Source organism: Physeter macrocephalus, chromosome 13 (genome assembly GCF_002837175.3).
Source record: "Physeter macrocephalus isolate SW-GA chromosome 13, ASM283717v5, whole genome shotgun sequence".
Lineage (NCBI taxonomy): Eukaryota > Metazoa > Chordata > Mammalia > Artiodactyla > Physeteridae > Physeter > Physeter macrocephalus.
Window position 1 is genome coordinate 60,831,753 of NC_041226.1, and position 20,346 is coordinate 60,852,098.

Below are 20,346 nucleotides of genomic sequence, written 5' to 3' on the forward strand. Positions count from 1 at the left end.
CCATCATCAGAGGCTGTATTGCATTTAAGGATTTAACACTGGCTATATATACAGAAGGGAAAGCATTTCACTTACAAATACTTTACATTACTGGAGCTCTCTTTTTAATATGGCAACATATAGCACCTTACCTTTCTGACACTTAAAAATCAAGAGGATTAGTGCTACTCTTTTATCCTTTGGTTCCCAGTGACAAATAATGCAGTAATTACACCTCTGGTTTTCAGTTCCTCTCGAATGACATTTTTTAACAGAGAGAAACCCGATGCTTTAGCTGAAATTTGGCAGCCCAAGAAGTGCACCAGCTGCTCCAGAACACCCCTCATGGTCTAGAAACAGTACTTTCAGTTGACCTTTTGACCAGTAATCCAGGACATATGCCAAAAGCTTCATCGAGAGAGAACTGACACGTAAAGTTTCCAGCAAAGACAACTCTGTTTATTTTCTCATTAACAGCACACATTCCTGCCACAGAACCAATGTTGTTGGTGATAGTAACTAATGTAGCTCTTGCTATATCTTCTTTACCAACAGATTCTCGTTTCTTCTTATAAATCATATTCCCAAAACTAGATGCTGCAGCCCAACCAGACAGACCAAATCTTTCAAAATCTCCTCCATAAGTATCACGGACCAGCTTGTCAGCTTGGGTGCTCTCACCTTTGGATGCCATTTCAGGAGCCTCTTCAAAACTTTCACAGCCAGTCAATAAACTACATAAACCCAGAAAGGTACCCCCTCCAAGGCTTGTCCCGGTTACTTGTTTATAGTTGTCTTTGGAATGGACTGCTAAAATACTGACCCTGGAACCAATGTTTACTGCCAGCAGTGGATAGGGATCAGCCAGGTTGAAAGGCATCTTTTGGCATCTCTCAGGTTCTGAGGCATTAGCAAAATAATAGCACTCTGCCTGTCCATTGAAACTGACAGAATCTGTGTACCGCAAGCCCTTTACAAGGCAGTCAGGTTCATCCAGTTTGTGCAGGTGGAGGTTTCCAGCTGTGCGAAAACCGTTTTCAAACTTGTCAGCACCACCTCCTGTAGCACGTAGCACCGTGTGTAGTGTTGAGAAGTTTTTCGCTCTTCCCCTTTGGATAAAAGCAGGCAGGTCCTGGGTTGGAAATCTGATAAAGTGCAGGTTCCCTCTCCGGCCAAAAAGTGTTAAATCTTTTAGTTCAAGGCGTGCATCCCGAATACCAGTGGATGCACAGGCTACATTAGAAGTCAGATATTTCCAGATACTTTTTAAGCTCTCAACTTCTTCTTGTTCTTCCTCTGCTGTGATATCGATAGGTTCAAAATATGAGAGCTTTACCAGAGTTACCCCGATGTCCATGCCAAACCATGGGGAAGAGGGTTTCTTGGCATCCTTGATCTTAATGGCATCGACCTGAGGGGCGAGAGGCAGCCTCGGGTCCTCCCCTCGGGCCGGGCGGGGCGGGGGCACCTGATACGAGGCCCGGCCCAGGGGGCGGCCCCCCTACCCCCACGAGGGGCAGCCCGGACGGAGCGAGCAGGGGAAGCGGGGAGGGGGCCCCTCCGCCGCTGCCGCTCCAAACAAAAGGCCCCGGTCCCCTGAGCCGCCGCCCAATTTATGTATTATTTACACGCAGGATTTTTGAGGACTGAGTTACACATAGGTTTGTTGAGAAGATAGTATATGTGAAATAGCTTTTTCAGTATTCACTAAACTTATGTTTTAAGAAATCTTAAAAGCAAGAAATGAGTATACCAAACCGCAAATCTGATTTTCAGGACTATATAGAAAATCTTCCAGCAGAGCCCGAGAAACATGAGCCTAAGAAATATATGATCTAACTTAGAACGGGGGAAAAGGCATCGTGTAAATAGTTTTATGAGACCAGGTTTGTTTCAGTTGTTTTGGTGGTTTTGTGTCTAAATGAAGAACTGAAGTCCATTTTTGCCTCCTTGGAATCAACGAGGAAAATCAACAAGGAAAATCACATGGTCATATTGGGGAGAGTTTTCCTTACCCGTCAGAAGGACCTGTTTTGACATTAAAGTTATCTCATCAGATCTGAACCACTCTCCTTCATTCACCTCCCGCTGTTCAGAAAAATACTCCTGTCGTAGATCTCAAAGAAATCACGTTTCATCTGAAGCAGAATAAATGATTTAAGAAACTTGATTATTTTAAGAGAAAATTGGTTTGGCAGAGTAAACGATATTAGTAAGAAAGTAAAAGTGTCTTATTGTACCTACCCAATTTTTCAGACTTCCCCTGATAAATAGTCTTCTAAAATTATTATTCAGAAACCACATTTCTTTTATAAACATTTCTTTGTAAAACACCAAACTATCTTCAGTTTGCTCTGAATCACTGTTGTCCTACCTAGAGTCTAAATAATTTGCCAATGAGAGTACAGTGAATTATAATGGCTAGTATCACAATAGAAGGTAAGTGTTCCATCCCATTCATGTTGCAATTTGACAACTTCCTGAAGCAGTTGTTGACAAAATAGCACATATGAAAGGAAACTTACTTACCCTTTAGCCCTTTGGTACAATCAAAAGAACACAACTATTTAACAAGGGAAGAATTAAAGTTTGAACAGCAGTGCTCTGTCTGGGGGGAATTCTAGTATGGCTTATGAAGGATATTCAGGGAGACAGCTATAAAAACACAAGTCGACTGAATTTTGTAAATTAATTTAGCAATTGCTATGACAAATCTAAGGGCATGGAGCTAGCTAATAAAATGTGTCAATCTTGGAGGCTTTAAATAAAAGTGGAAGAGAGCAGTTATTGTAGACTTTAATGGTGCTGTAATATTTAATCTTTTCTTCCAGACATGACCTTGTATAATAAATCCCAGGTTGTTTTCTGAGAAAGGAGAACTTATTACAGCTACACAACTGTCATATTTCCAATATTTTTCTCTCTTTTTTACCTTTATGTCAAATGTTTTCTGGATTTTTAAATTCATATGATAATAAAACCATTAGAGTTTTATTCTCTTTATGGAGAGATGGAAGTACACACATTAAACAGAGGATATGAACAAAGTCTTAAATTTTCCACAAGCTGTATTAAAAATGATTTCCTCTGGAAAAATAGATACCCACTTAGGAATACGAATAACTGTAAATTTTAAAATGGATTAAATTTCGCAGGATATCGATTTACCAGTTTAACAAAACAAATATAAGTATATGCTTTGTTTCCACTTCAATAAAATCTATTGAAGTGATAATTAAATTATGACCTGATATTTTCTTTCAACCTAAACTAAGCTTTCATATTTCCTACAATAAGTATTATAACACAGAAGATAAATAAGCCTGCCACCTGCAAATCATTATAGCTTAAAATTAGTAAATAGTCCTATCAAGATAAAATACTTAGAATAATTTTAAATATACCAAATACTCATGCACACATAAACAGATACATACATATACATAAACATATATGTATATATGTGAGAAACACACATCTTAAGGATAATCTTGGAGAGTTTTAATTAGTAAAGAGTAGTATTTGCCTCACAGAGATTCTTTTATTTTTATACCAGAAGATACATCCTTTAGAAACAATTTTGGTTTTCAACTCTGGATCTCAGAATTTCAGAGTTGGAAAAGTAAATGTCTTTAATGCCTTTTAAAGTAAATGTATTTAATCCCATTAAATACTAGGGCTTCAGTTGTCTCTACCATATTTGCATCAGAGATCAACCTGCTTTTCCTGGTCCAGTGCATCCCAGGGCCACTTGGTCTATCGTGGTGCATCTCAGAGTGCTGGGCATTTCCCCTTGATGCCTGCCTCCTCCTCTACATTCTGTATGTCAATTAGATTATCATCTGGTCAGAGCTGCTGTTGAATGTCCATCCTCCTTATTATAGACATTAAGCTAAAGATAGTTCATATATTTTCTGAGTTACAGATCTAGAAAGCAAGGCAATTGTCTGTTCTCTGCTGAATTGTCACCCATATGCCACTTTAGTAGCTGTACACATTGAAAAGTGTAATGAACATGTACTTCTCCAGCTTGTTGGATTGCAATCTATATATATATGCACGCATATATGTCTATGTGTATATATGTGTGTATACATACCAGTATGTATTATATAATATATATAATATGTACTATATATTATATGAATCAACCCTTCTCCCTTAATATTTATTCTCTGTTTATTTTTATTTAGTTTTAAGGATGTAGCTGTAGTAAGAGTGTATGTAAATGATAATCAACAGAGGAAGGAGTTTTTATTACCTAATGTCTAATGGCCTTAAAACTGTCATTAGTGCTGCCTGTTTGTACTGTGTTTCTAATTCATACTTATACATGTAATTGTGTGTAGCCGAAGACTACCAGCTTAAGATATCATTCACCTTTAGTGGAAAACATACACTCACATTCCCCTTTTATTTTATATCTTTCATTATTGACCCGGTGAAATTCATTGTCTAATTTTACCCTTACTATGAATGCCCACCGTACCCAACAAAGGGATGAAGTAGAAGCTCTAAAACACAAACTTTCCTGTTTTCTTTTTTTTCACAGCAGGGTAGTGTTGCAGTTGAACTCTTGGTCCATCTCTAAAGTCCAACTGCCTGCATTCACTGGGAACACAGTCAGAGGGATAAAAAGTGACCATAGATGTGCTGTAGACTGGGAGTCACCCACCTTGATTAGAATTTTGAATAATGAGGAGGAGACAGTCATGAGGAGATTTAGTATCAGGTTTTTCTAGAAGGAGGAAACCACAACAAATGCAAAGGCCACGGAAAGGAAATAACCTAGGTGTATATGAGTATCAGAAAGAGGTTCATAGACTGCAGTTTGGTGTGTGAGGGAAAGAGGTGTAGGAGGTTAGGTGGGAGAATGAGGCAGAGGTCTTCTCTGTACTCTCTTCTAGCTGTGGGAAGAAGTTTGGATTTATTTCAAGGCAATGGAATGCAGCCGGAGGGTTTTTAAGAGGAAAGAGCAATCTGATTTGTGTGGTAAAATTTCACGCTGACTGCTGTGTGGAGAATGGATTATAGGAGTGGAAACGGGAAGGCAAAGACGAGCATTAAGAAGCAGTTCCAGTTATCCTGATGTGAGGGAGTGGTGTCTTGGTTAGAAAGTCAGAGGATATATTTGGCAACATCAATTTACTTGGGAACATTTCTCCAGAAGAAAATCTCAGCCTTAGTAATTTAATTAGTGTATGATGCTAATTAATGCATTACACCGTGGTCCTGCTGCACAGGGTGAGAGGTTAGAAAGGTGAGCAGGGTTCAACATAGCCTTTGACAACTGGTATTAGTATAATAGACTATGGCTATATGACATCATATCACATATCTAAGATTTGAATGGCATAGTATACAGGATTTTATATTTTTTTCCCTCATTCTGTTTTCTTCCACAAACAGAATGGTTTATTTTCACCCTGAAACACATAGTGGCAGCTGCAACCAGTTTGCAAGTTTCAGCAATCCTGGGAGGAATGGAAAAGCAGAACTTTGGAAAATAAACTGAAATGTTTTGAGTATTCTCACAAAGTTATAAGGTTGTAGGGGAAGAAAATAGTCACTTCTTATAAGAACAGTAGTTTGGTTACTGATCATTAAATTACAAGTTTCCAAGTGATGGGTATTAAAATCTTGTAGGTAATATTGATTTGGATATAACTTTAATAACAATGATTGATAGTATTGTAAGTGAATAAAAATATTCATTCACCTATACATTTCCTAGGAAAAACAGGAGTTGATTGTTCTGTTTCCACAGACATTTATTGAGCATTTATTAAATATCAGTGCTAGACAGTGCCATCAAGGATTTTACAATTCTTTGAGGGGCTATAGGTATGTAACCTTATCATTTGAATATAATGTGGAAAGTAATTAAAAAAATAAAGGAAGACAAAAGAGTACCCTAGGGCACAGTGATTTAAGACAATTGTTCCAACCTCTACTTTCAGGGAGGACTTGGTAGAAGAGATGGTGCCTGAGTTGACTGAAGAAATGAGTAAGAGTAGCAGGTGAGGAAAAGTGGTAAAAGGGCTTCCCTGGCAGGGGGCGGCATAAGTAAAAGAAGGGTGACCCGAAAAGTACGTGGTGGAAAATAAAATGACAAATAATTACTTAGTATCAGAGAATGCTGAGGAGCAGTGAGATTTGATGCTGTAAAAGTATCTGAGGAGGAATTTGTATTCATTGACTTCATTCTGTCTGTGATAGGGATTCTCTGAAGAGTTACATGCAGGTGAAGTTTCAAGGATATATTAATATCCACCCGTAGAGAAAATTTAAAATCATATTATCATTAAGCAGTGCTTTTACATATAATTTACACTATATTCATCATGGCCAAATCTACACAAAAGCTTGAAACATGTATATTTAACAATAATGACTGAAATGTATATATGCATATGCATATGTAGGTATATACACACGTGTATAAAAATTTATAAACATGCATATGCATATACATAACATTTTTTGAGATTAGAAATAGATGCTGAGCTCTGCCCCAAATTCTTTACATAACTTTTTTATGTCTCCATATAACATTGTAGTTGATGATCTTTTTACACTATTCATAGCTGCCAAAGCTGTTTCTTAAATATGTGTAAACTATAGTTAAAGGGGATTAGCTATAAAATTCTAGAGATAGGATTCCTGCTCATTCTAAGTTCACTCTAAATCTAGCATTTGCTATTCTATGGCTTATTAATTTACCAGACATTCAATAGCAGTATTTAGTGTAGTAGTTTGCGAGAGCTGCTGTACCACAAACTGGGTGGTTGCTTCAATGAAACTTTCATAGACAAAGTTAAATAGGCAAGTAAGACTTTATTCAAGACTCTCACAATAAGGATGAGGGATTGAACTCAACTCTGTTGAAACAAAAAGCAGGAGAGTTTTCCACACCAGAGTAGCTAGTGGAAAAGTACCAGAAGACAGTAGAGGGTAGGTTGGTGAATGTGATTTGGTCATCAGTGTTTGCCAATTGGCGCTTTCTAAAGTCTGGCTCCTATTCCCCCAAAGAGGCTGGGGATGTTAGAACCTATCTTTATTCTTGGCGCTTACACTTCAAAAGGGTGGCTCCCAGGTCCTTGAGAAAGATACTTCTGGCTTGTGAAAGTGGCAAGAAGAAGGGAGAAGATTTACATCTCAAAGGGGTAGGGAAGGAATTCATCATTGCAAGTTTTCTAAAATAAATGTGCTAAGATAAGGAAGCTCAGGGGCCTGTAGTCAGGAAGAAACCTGTCTAAAATTTAGTCAAGCTGAGGAGAACCTTAAGGACCTGTCGTTCAGCTTAAACAACAGACGTTTCTCATCTCACAGTTCTAGAGGCTAGAAGTGTGAGATCAAGGTGTTAGTAGAATTGGTTCCTTCTTAGGGCTGTGAAGGAGAATCTATTCCAGGCCTTTCTCTTAGGTGGTTCGCTGGCAATCTTTGATGTTTTTTGGCTTCTGCCGCATTATCCTCATCTCTGCCTTCGTCTTCACATGGTGTTCTTCCCCTGTGCCTGTGTCCAAATATCCCCTTTTAATAAGGACACTGGACTTAATTGGATTTGGTGTTCACCCTACTCCAGTGTGACCTCATCTTGACTAATGATATCTGCAACAATCCTATTTTCAAATAATGTCACATTCTGAGGCACTGGGGGTTGGGACATCAAATTATAAAACACAGTTCAACCCTTAACACTGAGTATGTATGAGTTAAAGGAGACATTTAATAACCCAAATGGTTCCAGACATATTGAGAATTAACACCTAAATAGATTCCCACTGCAATGTATGACTGTGAGTCATCTGGTTTCAGTTATAATGAAATGTAGTGTTTATTATAACTGATGTTTATATTAGTTATAATATTATACATACTATACATGTATAGTCTCTGATTAATAAACTCTTAATTTTAGAGAGACTGCCTACCAATAAATGTTCAGTATTAACCACTATAGTAAAATTTTCCTGGTTATGCCTGAAAATGGAGAGTAGTTTTCCCCTGCCATATATTTAATATTTGTATATGAATATTTTATTATTAGCTGCTTTTAAAACTCTGACTTGATTTTTACAGGATTTTGGCTTATGCAGTTAAATCCCAATTAATGCATATGAGGTACTTTTCCAATTAAAAGTAAAGTCAAGGAAGAAAAAAATATGTTTAATTTTCCCAGCTATATAGGCTTCTTAGTTTAATCCAAATAATATTGATCAGAAAGGCAATGCCTATGTTATTTCAGTGAAAGAATTGTATCTCTTTGTAAGTATTATTGTGCTTGTTATTTTGAGTTCACACAGGTTTTTATAAAAGTAAAGTGTGAGTTGTTCTATCATCCTTAACTACAATGAAAAGCTGTTGCTTAAGCCTATTTTATTTTTCTTCTGTGTGTCTGAGGGGTACTCAAGTTCAGTAGGAGATGAGAAAAGAACAAGGTGATGATGGAGCAGTGGGAGGCGGAGCAGGAGGGTGTGACTGATTATGTCAACAACAGAAGCAAACTTGAAGAGGAAGAACAGAACAGAACAAAGCAGTTAAAGATGTTTCAGTACTACGCAGTAGGTGGAAACTGTTTGATAGAGGGATGAACTGAGTGGGAAGAAAGGAAGTTTTTGATAAAAAAGAATAGTTTTCTCAAGTTTCTTAGAAAGGAAAAAGGAAAGTAAAATACCACTTTTGCAAGCAATTTGTGATATAGTAATTGGATAGTCTTTAAAATAGAAAGCGGCAGTGATGTGGTAACTGTTTCTTGCCTAGGTTAATACGGTTATACCTAAATCAAGTTTCCTTTAAATAATTTAATTTAAAATGACTGAAATGAGACTTAAAGTCTTAGCTGAAAAGCAGTTGGTATTGAAAGGGACAGGAGTTTAATACTGGATCACTGCAAGCCATGAGTAGAAAGTGAGTGGAAGAGCCTTCTGGAAAGGGGAAATGTTGAGTCCAAGAAGGTCAGTGGATTTTGTTTATTCTTGTATTGTAGTTTAAAGTGTTCACTCTTGTGTTGAAGTTTAAAGTGTTTATTTCAATGTCTGTTACTGAAGTCCTTTGCTAAAACAAAACATAGGGAAAATAGGGACTTCCCTGGTGGTCCAGTGGTTAAGACTTTGCCTTCCAATGCAGGGGGTGAGGGTTCCATCCCTGATTGGGGAGCTAAGATCCCACATGCCTCGCAGCCAAAAACCAAAACGTAAAGCAAGCAATATTGTAACAAATTCAATAAAGACTTCAAAAACGGTCCACATCAAAAAAAAAAAAAATCTTAAAAAAAAAATAGGGAAAATAAAATCCAGAAAACTGGTATCTGGCCATGGCCTAACATGGACTTTCCTTAGCCTGTATATTTTTTTAGTGATGTGGTTTTCTTAATATGTATAAGCAAGTTAGACTTCCAGAGCACTGGCCTAATTGAGACTATTTGACAGTGATTGTAGTATACTACTCTTTATATTTAAAGAGCTACATGGATTGTTTATACCACATTAGATCCTGGGCTTTTTCTGTAAAGTATCTTGATCTTTCAGAATTTCATAAAATTAGTTTAGAAAAACAGTAGAATCATTGTTCAGTCATTCATCATGGGTTTTGCTGATGAAGGTTTTGCTTCACTTTGAAATGGTCTGGTCTGGATATGTATGGAAGTTGCTTAGCTAAGCAATTATTGGGGGATAAAAAAGCTCAGGCAAGTATTAGTTAATGAATAACATGAAACTTCTGAGACTGAACTACTGTGAGACAGCAACAGCAGGTGGAACTACTTCATAGTTAACTATGAATATGGGGCAAGTCCTGCTTGACGACCTGAGGATCAGCAGAACCTGATAAATATTTCCTAAAATATTCATTTGTGGTCATTTCATCTTTGTATAAATGAGGATTAGATGGCAGTTTTTAGATGTTGAAGAGGGTGATGTTCTTTTTAGACTACTGTGCTATGATATCTTAAATGTGTGATACTTCTGGGAAACCAAGAGTATTTTCAGTAGGACATTTTAATGTTTGGTGGTTTCAGAGAGTATTAGATTCCAAATCCAGATTATATGACTAAATCTCAGGGGAATAGTTTGAGATTGGAACAGTTTTGCTTAAATACATGTGTGTTAAGTTCATATTGTAGAGTCAAGCTCTTACTGATTTCTAATGATGATGGTTTCATCTTACTGTTGAATCATGTGATGGTCCATGTTTGAAAAAGAAAGGGGGGAATCTAAAGTCTTACAGTTTTCTATAGAGAGATGATAAGAAACAGGAAATGTATATTTAGATATTGAATTAACTCTATAGTCAGATACAGACTTTTCAAACGTAGAAGAAATGTATATGCGTGATACGTGTATATTTTACAGAGTAAGACTCTTCATAAGAGTCTTACATAAGTCTTACTCTTCATAAGAAGAACGTATTAAAAGGCCTGTGAAACTTTGATGAAAAATATTGTCATTTTAATATGTGAGTTTTATGAAGTTCCCCTTCTCTCCAGTGTTTTTATTTTTTTTATCATTTCTCTTTAGTTGTATACTTTTCACAAAGAGTACAAAACTCTATGCCTGCTCACATCTTGAACATTGACTCGTAATTCCAAGAATTATTTTAAATGAGTATTTTAAACTTTAAAAGAGAATAAAGAATAACCTAGAGGTTGGGAGATCATTTACAAAAATCATGGTAATTTTACTTGTATGTTGAAACAACGTAAAATAATAATGAAGACTGTCACGCTTTCTAATTTCAAGCTGTATTATAAAACTGTGGTAATTAAAACAATATCATACTGGCATAAAAATAGAAGTAGAACAACGGAACAGAGTCGAGAGCCCAGGAAATAAACCCATACATATATGATCAACTTATATTTGACAGTGGAGCAAAGAACAATCAATGGAGAAAAGACAGTCTCTTCAATAAATGCTACTGGGAGAATTGGATATTCACAGGTGAGAAAATGGAACTAGACCTCTATCTTACATCACTCACAAAAATTAACTGAGAATAAAGACTTAAATGTAAGACCAGGCAAAATAAAACTACTAGAAGAGAACATAGAAAAAAGCTCTTTGACATGGGTCTTGGCAGTGGTTTTTGGATATGATACCTAAAGCACAGGCAAGAAAATAAAAAATAAACAAGTGGGACTATACAAACTAAAAAGCTTCTGTACAGCAAAAGAGTCAGCCAAATGAAAAGCCAAACTATGGTTTGGGAACAAAATATTTGCAAACAATATATCTGATAAGGGGTTAATATCCAAAATATATAAAAAACTCATACAACTCAATATCAAGAAAACAATTGAATTTAAAAATTGGCAAAGAACCTGAATAGACAGTTTCCAAAGAAGATACATGAACGGCCAACATGTATGTGACAAGATGCTTAACATCAGTTATCATTAGGGAAATGCAAATCAAAATCACAATGAGATATTACCTCAAGCCTGTTAGAATGACTAGCATCAAAAAGACAGAAGATAACGCATGCTGGTGAGGATGTGGAGAAAAGGGAACCCTTGTGCACTGTTGGTAGGATGGTAGATTGGTACAATTATGGAAAACTGTATGGAGGTTCCCTCTAAAATTAAAACTAGAACGACCATATGATCCAACAGTCCCACTTCTGTGAATATATCCTAAAGAAATGAAAACTCTATGTTGAAGAGATATTTGCACCCCCATGTTCACAACAGCATTATTTACAATAGCGAAGACATGGAAACAACCTAAGTGTCCACTGACAGATAAAAGGATAAAGAAGTTGTGGTATATATATATATATATATATATATATACACAGTATTATTCGGCCGGCTGTTAAAAAATGAGAAAATCCTGCCATTCAAGACAATATGGATGCACCTTGAGGGCATTATGCTAAGTGAAGTAAAATAGAGAAAGACAAATACTATATAATCTCATTTATATGTGGAATCTAAAACAAACTCACTCATAGAAAAGAAGAGGTCAGATTTATGATTACCAAAAGTGGAGGAGGAGGGGTAGAGTAAGAGGGAATTGGATGAAGGTGGTCAAAAAGTAGAAACTGCAAATGATAAGATAAAATAAGTAGCAGTGATGTAAAGTACAACATAATGAGTATAGTTACACTGCTGTATGATATATATGTGAGTTGTTAAGAGTAAATCCAATTACTTCCCTGGTGGTGCAGTGGTTAAGAATCCGCCTGCCAATGCAGGGGACATGGGTTCGAGCCCTGGTCCGGGAAGATCCTACATGGCGTGGAGCAGCCAAGCCCGTGCACTACAACTACTGAGCCTGTGCTCTAGAGCCCGCAAGCCACAACTACTGAAGCCTGTGCACCTAGAGCCCATGCTCTGCAACAAGAGAAGCCACCTCAATGAGAAGCCCACACACTGCAACGAGAAGCCTGCGCACTGCAACAAAGAGTAGACCCTGCTTGCCACAACTAGAGAAAGCTCACGCACAGCAACGAAGACCTAACACAGCCAAATATAAATAAATAAATAAATAAATTTATTTTTTTTTAAAAGTCCTTTAAAAAAAAAAGAGTAAATCCTAAACGTTCTCATGACAAGGAAAAGTATTATCTTTTATTTTTTGTATCTGTGTGAGATGATGGATGTTAACTTATTGTGGTAATCATCTTAAGACATAGGTAAGTCAGGTCATTATGCTGTACAACTTAAAGTTATAAAGTGCTATGTCAAGCATATCTCAATAAAACTGGAAAAAAATAATGAAGAGTCATAGAAGGAGGGTATGAGATTGGAAACAATCTCCAGTAAAATATTTCCTTGATGAAATATGATGTAGTAGCTTGCCAAAACCCCCAAATGATTGAAGCAGTGACTCTACTGAAATCATTCTGCACGTGTAAACTTAAAATATATATCTAGGCACAATAGAAGAACTTGAAAAGCAGTCTCATTTTTATGTTGATGTGAAAGATGATTAAGGTATAATTGCTTTGCACTATGCTTTGTTTTTAACCTTTAATTAACTTTAGTTGTGTTTTTAAATTTTTTGACCTCATATTCACCTTCAGGTGGTGACATTATTTGCATTTAAAAAGAGACACCTGATAGTGCCATTCTGGAATCAGACATTAAGGAGAAAATGAATGCAAGTCTGACAGACGACATAACATTTTCAGCTGGAAATGTTTGTTATTACAGTTAGTATAAAAATACATAATAAGGGCTTCCCTGGTGGCGCAGTGGTTGAGAGTTCGCCTGCCGATGCAGGGGACACGGGTTCGTGCCCCGGTCTGGGAAGATCCCACATGCCGTGGAGCGGCTGGGCCCGTGAGCCATGGCCGCTGAGCCTGTGCATCCGGAGCCTGTGCTCCGCAACGGGAGAGGCCACAACAGTGAGAGGCCCGCGTACTGCCAAAAAAAAAAGAAAAATACAGAATAAAAATGGCGACTTGATTCTGCCTCTGAAATTGTCATACACAGTAGTGAAAACTTTTTTTCTCAGGGAATGTATCTTTTCACAGCATTACTAAAAGCTGATGAAGAGAGTGTCCTTCATAGGGTTTCCAGTCTTAAGCTCACATCTCCATTTGCTCCCTTCCTCCTTTCTTGCTCAAGTTGAACCATCATCTTCAAGAAGACTCTTCTGCAATTCTACCAGCTGTGACCCCTTCATTTTATACGTCACTGTAACAATTTATATAACTTTCAGGTTTGTTACCAGGTTGTACCTTATTTTTAAAGTTGCATTATTGTAATTAACCTAGAACATAACATCCTTGAAGGGGGAAAACAAACTATACCTCATAATCTTCGTATCCAAATGCGTGTCTCACGTGCATTGTCTTGACTCCCACTGAGCCTCTTAAGCATGGGGCTTGGGCCTGGAACACTTCCTTACCAAGAGAGAAAACACCCACAGAGCCCATGCCAGCCTTATTGCTTCATATGGAAATATCTGTTATTTCCTGCTCAATGAGTACTATTTTGTCTTTGCTTAAAGCATGTATGTTTTATGGCACCTGACCAACCCCACTGTTAAATCTGTCTTCCATGGGGAAAGATAGGGTTCCTTCCACTGGGGCATGAAAGGGGTACTCATAGGTGAATCACCAAAACAGACCCCCTGGTCATAGGGGGACCTATGCCTACCTTTGAAGCTGTCTCTTCTCTGTGTAACTAAAGTATTGTTCTATCCAGTGCTTAACTGCTTTGTGTTTTCCTTGGCAACCCTGATACCAAGCTGCAGAGGGCTATCATGTATATTGGAGGCTATAGGTAATGTTCTTTTACAAAGGTGCAAAGTCAGCATGACTAAACACAGGAAACAGAACACAAAGGTTAGAGCTAAAGAAATAGACTCGATATGGACTTAGGTTTGTTCTTCTCTGTTACAAGGAAGATGGATTTATACAACAAATCTGAATAAATCATTAAACTTGGAGTGGCAAGTTATGGGTGTATGAGCAGACTGTGTGTCAAATTCAAGTATATTGAAGGACTTACGGATTGTTCCTTTGATTTAACTTGGCATAGTTTTCATCTCTCGTTTCTTTTGGTTTACATGGTTCACTAAATAAAATATATATTTATTAGTTTGGTTGCTAATGTAGTGATAAGACCAGAGGGAAAAGGAGAGAAAATCATCTGCTAATTAACATACTCATAAAACATCTCATCACAACAGTCATGTTGGTGAATCCATATTGTGACTTGATTTCATGATAAATTTTCTTATTTCATACTGTAAAGTTTTAACATAACGTAAACATTCTAAGATCTAATTAGTAAGTTCTATAGGAATGATTAGTCCAAGAATGTTTTTCAACAAGAAAACTGCATGGTTTTGAAACCTTCACCAGTGTGCCACACATGAATTAATCTGGCTGCTGCATTTATTCCCAGACATCACTTTTTGAGACAACATCTCAGGAGAATGGGTGCTTTAACTATACCCAGTGTCTCATACCTCTCACTGGGCATTTTGATTCCTTATAACATGAACGGACTACAACTTTCTTGAATTAGAGTGACTGTGGGAAATTTTGGTAACTGGATTAAATTACAAAGTTAGTATATAAGCTAGGCATGTTGTTCCTCTCATACTAACAAGAATGATGTGACTATTTTTATGGAGCATTTTGCTTTCACGATATTTTGTGGTGTGATCTTAATCACAGCTCTTGCTTTATCATCTGTAAGTTGTTTACAACGGTATGTAATTGAACCAGATAACAATCTCTTGAAATGGCTTGCTGAGGACAGGAATCTGTTATTGTTGTTGTGTATTTTTATGATTGAGCTGGTCATAGGTTTTGCTACCATGTGAATGTTAATAAGTCTACATCTGGGAATGCAGCTTCTAAACATCTGATTATGAGAGTCAAATATACCTTTTGGTTTTCTGCTTCTGTTCCTTTGCTCCAGTTATTCTTTCTGCTGTGATAGGACTGTAATTCCTCAAACATACTTCACTAAGTAAACTCATCCTTTATCCCATTATTATTCTCTAGGGAGCATATCATTTGTTAAATGAGCAGATGAAAAAAAATGAAAGGTTTTCCTTCTTTCTGTCATCAAACACTAATCAGTATAACTTTGATGCTATAACTAATGGAATTACTATATATTTTAGTTCAAAATTGCCATTATATGCTAGGAGGTAGACAATCTTCACTTTTTAAACTACATTCATTGTTATTCTCCGCTTTAGTCCATATATAAAAAGGTACCCTTTGTCAGTTCAGACTCGAGTTCTCTCTAGTTCTCATTGCTTTACTTCGGTCTTCTAATTATTAAATTAATGTAAAAATTAATTTCGAGATTTCATGTGTGTGTGTGAGAAAGGTGTATATTCTCCAAGAAATATTAAGTTATATGCCATAGTACATGGGTGCGTTCACACAAATTTGATATAGGTCAATACAACATTTTTTTAAGAAAGTAATAACATCAGTAACAACTAAACTGGGTTTGTTCCTTACAAATACTTTCATATATGTGTATTTATATAGATTTTCATATACATAAAATTAAAATGATGTAATTGAACAAGGATTCCCTTAATTTGTAAAATATTTTACAGCTAAAAGCAAAACAAAATAAAGAACCACTTAATACATCTGTACTGCTGGAGTCTGAGATGTCAGATTACGGCTGAATGTGTTTCCATCTTAGTGATTTATAACAAAATAAACAAGCAAAAAACTGAAAATGGAATCATATTGAATGTAAATTCAATAGTGTAGGTTTCATCTTTATGGAGTTGCCATCACTAATCCTATCTTCAGTGATGTGGTATACCATGAGTCCTGTGTCTAGATTTCATTACCTACAGTGCTGTTTTATACTGCTATATTACGTTGTCTATGCCTTAGGTACTGGTTTTATTTTCATGATACCCTGTTACTTACGCAATTCTGTTTTTGAAAAACAGATTTTACCTCTGCATTTTACAGCACAATGTGATTTCTTTCACTTCGGATCATTTTATATTCTCTAGGAAATTCAATTAGCAGTTTGCTGTTCATATTATCATAATGTTACCAAAATCTCTTAAAATAGGAATATATTAACTTTTTTTCAGTGACACAGATGTGTTGTTTTAGGTTGGATTTAATGGAGTACATTTCCTAGAAGGCTTGAGATAGAAACTTACTTACTTACTTACTTACTTACTTACTTATTTATTTATTTATTTATTTATTGCCGTGTTTCAACTTGACATCATGTGGGCAATTGATAAATTATATATTACAGTCAAATAATCCTGTTGATCAATTTTTATTGGGGTTAGTCTAATTTTGGATTGTCTCTTCCATGTTTCTGGCTATAAGTGGAAGGCCTCCTTAGATATTTTTGTTGTGACCACATATAAATATGTCTAAGCCATCCATACTCAACTAAATGTGTTATTTTTGCCTAGGTTTGGCACTTGTAATATGTACATTATCCACAGTTACTATTTTTTTAAATATAAATTTATTTATTTATTTATTTATTTATTTATTTTTGGCTGCTTTGGGTCTTTGTTGCTGCGCGTGGGCTTTCTCTGGTTGCAATGAGCAGGAGACACTTTGTTGTGGTACGTGGGCTTCTCGTTTCAGTGACTTCTCTTGTTGTAGGGCACACGCTCTAGGTGCGTGGGCTTCAGTAGTTGCAGCACACAGGCTCAGTAGTTGTGGCTCATGGGCTCTAGAGCACAGGCTCAGTAGTTGTGGTGCACAGGCTTAGTTGCTCTGTGGCATCTGAGATCTTCCTGGACCAGGGATAGAACCCGTGTCCCCTGCATTGGCAGGCGGATTCTTAACCACTGCGTTACCAGGGACGCCCCCACAGTTACTATTTAGTTATCTAATTTGGTTAAAAGATTATATGTTTATCAGTAGTGACTTCCTTATTCAACTTTGTAACTTCAGCAGATTAGCTCAGTTCTTATCATGTAATAGATGGTCAATAGATGCAAGTTATTTTTAATTAAATTTGCTGAATGATCTCAGCATCAAACAAAGCTAAATTATAACTGTATCAACATGTTTATAGCATATGTGAAGCACTACAAAAAAGACAGAGTATCAAATATATTACAAATTATTTCAGACTTGTTTGAGAGAAGCAAGAAGGCAAGAATGTCTGAAAGTGTCAGTTCAGTGACAAGCAGCAAGGAAAGTGGGTTGTTAAATCACACCCAAGTTTCAGACGTATATATAAATAATCAGTAAGTATTTCTGGAGTCCAAAGAATGAGTTGATAAACAAAAAATAGTTTAAATGCTACATATCTGAATATTGGTAAAATATTATATATAGAATTAACCGCCTTAGGATTTGTAAGATATTAAACTTTAAAGATTGATCACATCTCGGAATACCCCCACTCAACCATTAGGATTAGCTATCCTAATCCCCCTGAACAAGGCGAGGAAGATGACAGAAAGAATATCAACAGAGTGTACAATAGAATTTTTTTAGTCACAAGTTTTCATTTATAAATTCAATGTATGACTGAAAGTCTATCATTTCAAAATGCTTTTATGCGCCAATATATTAGGTTACAAGTTTTAATAAGAAGATACAGTCCAAACACAAGAAGTAACTTATCTTGGACATAGAAAATCTATCTATTCCATGTATATTATTTTGCTTACATAAACCTTCATGATTTATGTAGTTGTACACCATTGACTATGAAACTACATTTTTAGTGTGCTACAGGGATTTCATGGTTCCAACCGAGATTTAAAACCTTGTTACTCCTAAGTTAATCTTGTTATTTTAGGAACTCTCTGTAGAATGTAATTCATACTACTTGGAAAGTAACTTTGCACTAGTGAGTGAAGTAATGGTTCAGTGGGGAACTTTTTATATCAACATCATAATATGTATAGTTAATTCATGATTATCCATGAGTGGGTAATACAGTTTGAAGATTTTCTTAGACTTTAAATGGTTTCATTCTTTGTTATTGTTATTGTCATCATAATGTTGTTTGTCACTAGTTAACCACAAAAAATTAAGGATGCCTAAGGATCCTTTTTCTGAACCACCAAATAAGCCCCCATGTTAAATTAACTATGAAAGAGAAGCAGAAATATAAAAGAGACTACAGTGTGATTCAAATTCTTATCAAATAATTAAACCCATTGCAAGTCATTTATATGTGTATGTATATAACAGAATATAATGTTTTAAAAATTCATTTTAAAATCCTATAAATTAATAAGGAAAAAGGCAAACCAATATATAGGAAATTGGACAAAATGTTTCAGATGGCATGTCACAAGAGGGTACATGAAATACACTATGAAAATGGGCAGAAATGATAATTAGGAATAGGTGGGGGAAAATGACTAAATGCTGTTTATGAAGATTCTCTGTGTCACTACTACTAAGTTGATAAATGCAAATTAAAGCAAGGTAGTGCCTCAAAGACCAATTTTTAAACTTTGTAGTAGAATACACTTATTGATGATGCTGGGAGACTGCTACTGTTACCCACTGCTGGTAAGCATTTTAAACTGGCACATATATTATGGAAAATAATCTGGTATTAATTAAACTAATATGCACATATTCTAAGGCTGAAATTCCATTCCTTGACTTATATCCCAAGTAAGTTTTCACAAATTTGATATTGATCAAAGAACAAGATTTATATAATAGTGTTGTTTGTGGTAGAAGATATTTGGATTTAATCTAAATGTCCATTACTAGGAAAATTGATCCATTGGTAAATGTTTTAAAGGGGAAAAAAAGAGAGAAGTGTGTTGTGTGAAATGGTGCAAAATAGATGGTAATTTATAGCATAATATCATTGATGAAAATTAAAAACAGATACATCAACTAATACTATATATTTAAGGACACATTTTATATTTTAATGAGTGCAGTAGGATGAAATAAGGAGCTCTGAAGAAAAAGGTTAAAATTAAATGAAGAGAAATTTGTTGCAAGGTCATCACGTAACAGTGTTCTGTGATGTGAGGGATCTGCTTTTCCCTGTCTTCTGTGGATCTGAAATAAAAGCAGAACTATTATTATAATGTTACAAGTATAAATATTATAAGTGCTTATTATGCCTAACAGTGTGTGGAATTTACTCAAAGGAAAACTGGAAATGAGTGGAGCTTAAAAAAGACTGCATAGAATGTAGAGGAACAAGAAAAATAAATGCAATAAAATAATAAAGGTTATAGAAAAGGACAGTCAGTAAAATCAAACATGGATAGCTGATATCCTCAAATTAGAGAGAAAACCATTCAAAAGTGTAAAGAGGGAAGGGTTGAGTCTATAGATTTATATGTATCACTGTGTTTCAGGAAAATTTAATAGAGGCAAATCAAATCAAAATTTATTCTGGTAATATACTAAACCTCAGAAATAAATTCCATTCAAAAAAGAAAAATAAAGCACCGAAAAAATATTTAAGACAAACAAAAGTAGTTCCAAATTTATACTTCGAAAAGTATAAAACATTGTCAAAAGAAACCAAAGACGATTTTAATGGAAAAACATCTCATGTTCATGGATTAGAATCCTCCCAAAACTAATCTACAGATTTAATGCAATCTCTGATTCCCAGTTGACTTATTTATAGAAATTGGTAAACTGATTCTAAAATGTATATGAAAATGCAGGGGACCCAAAAAAAGGAAAACCTTTGTTTCAAAAAACACAATCAGTGAAGTCAAAAGACAACCCATAGGATGAGATAAAATGTTTGCAAACTCAGATATATGGTAAAGAATTTGTATCTGGAGTATATAAAAACTTATTACAACTCTTTTATTAAAAGCCAACCCAGGGCTTCCCTGGTGGTGCAGTGGTTGAGAGTCCGCCTGCCGATGCAGGGGACACGGGTTCGTGCCCCGGTCTGGGAAGATCCCACATGCCGCGGAGCGGCTGGGCCCGTGA

General features: G+C 35.9%; 1 protein-coding gene across 1 annotated transcript in view; it reads right to left on the bottom strand.

The window, feature by feature from the left end:
• Nucleotides 1-270: 270 nt before the first annotated feature.
• The window catches only part of LOC102977352 (pantothenate kinase 3-like), a 43,067-nt gene continuing 22,991 nt past the window's right edge, over nt 271-20,346 (bottom strand). The window contains 3 exon segments of the mRNA XM_024123151.1: nt 271-412; nt 414-1,480; nt 6,703-6,781. Coding sequence (XP_023978919.1) covers nt 271-412; nt 414-1,480; nt 6,703-6,781 — 1,288 coding nt within the window.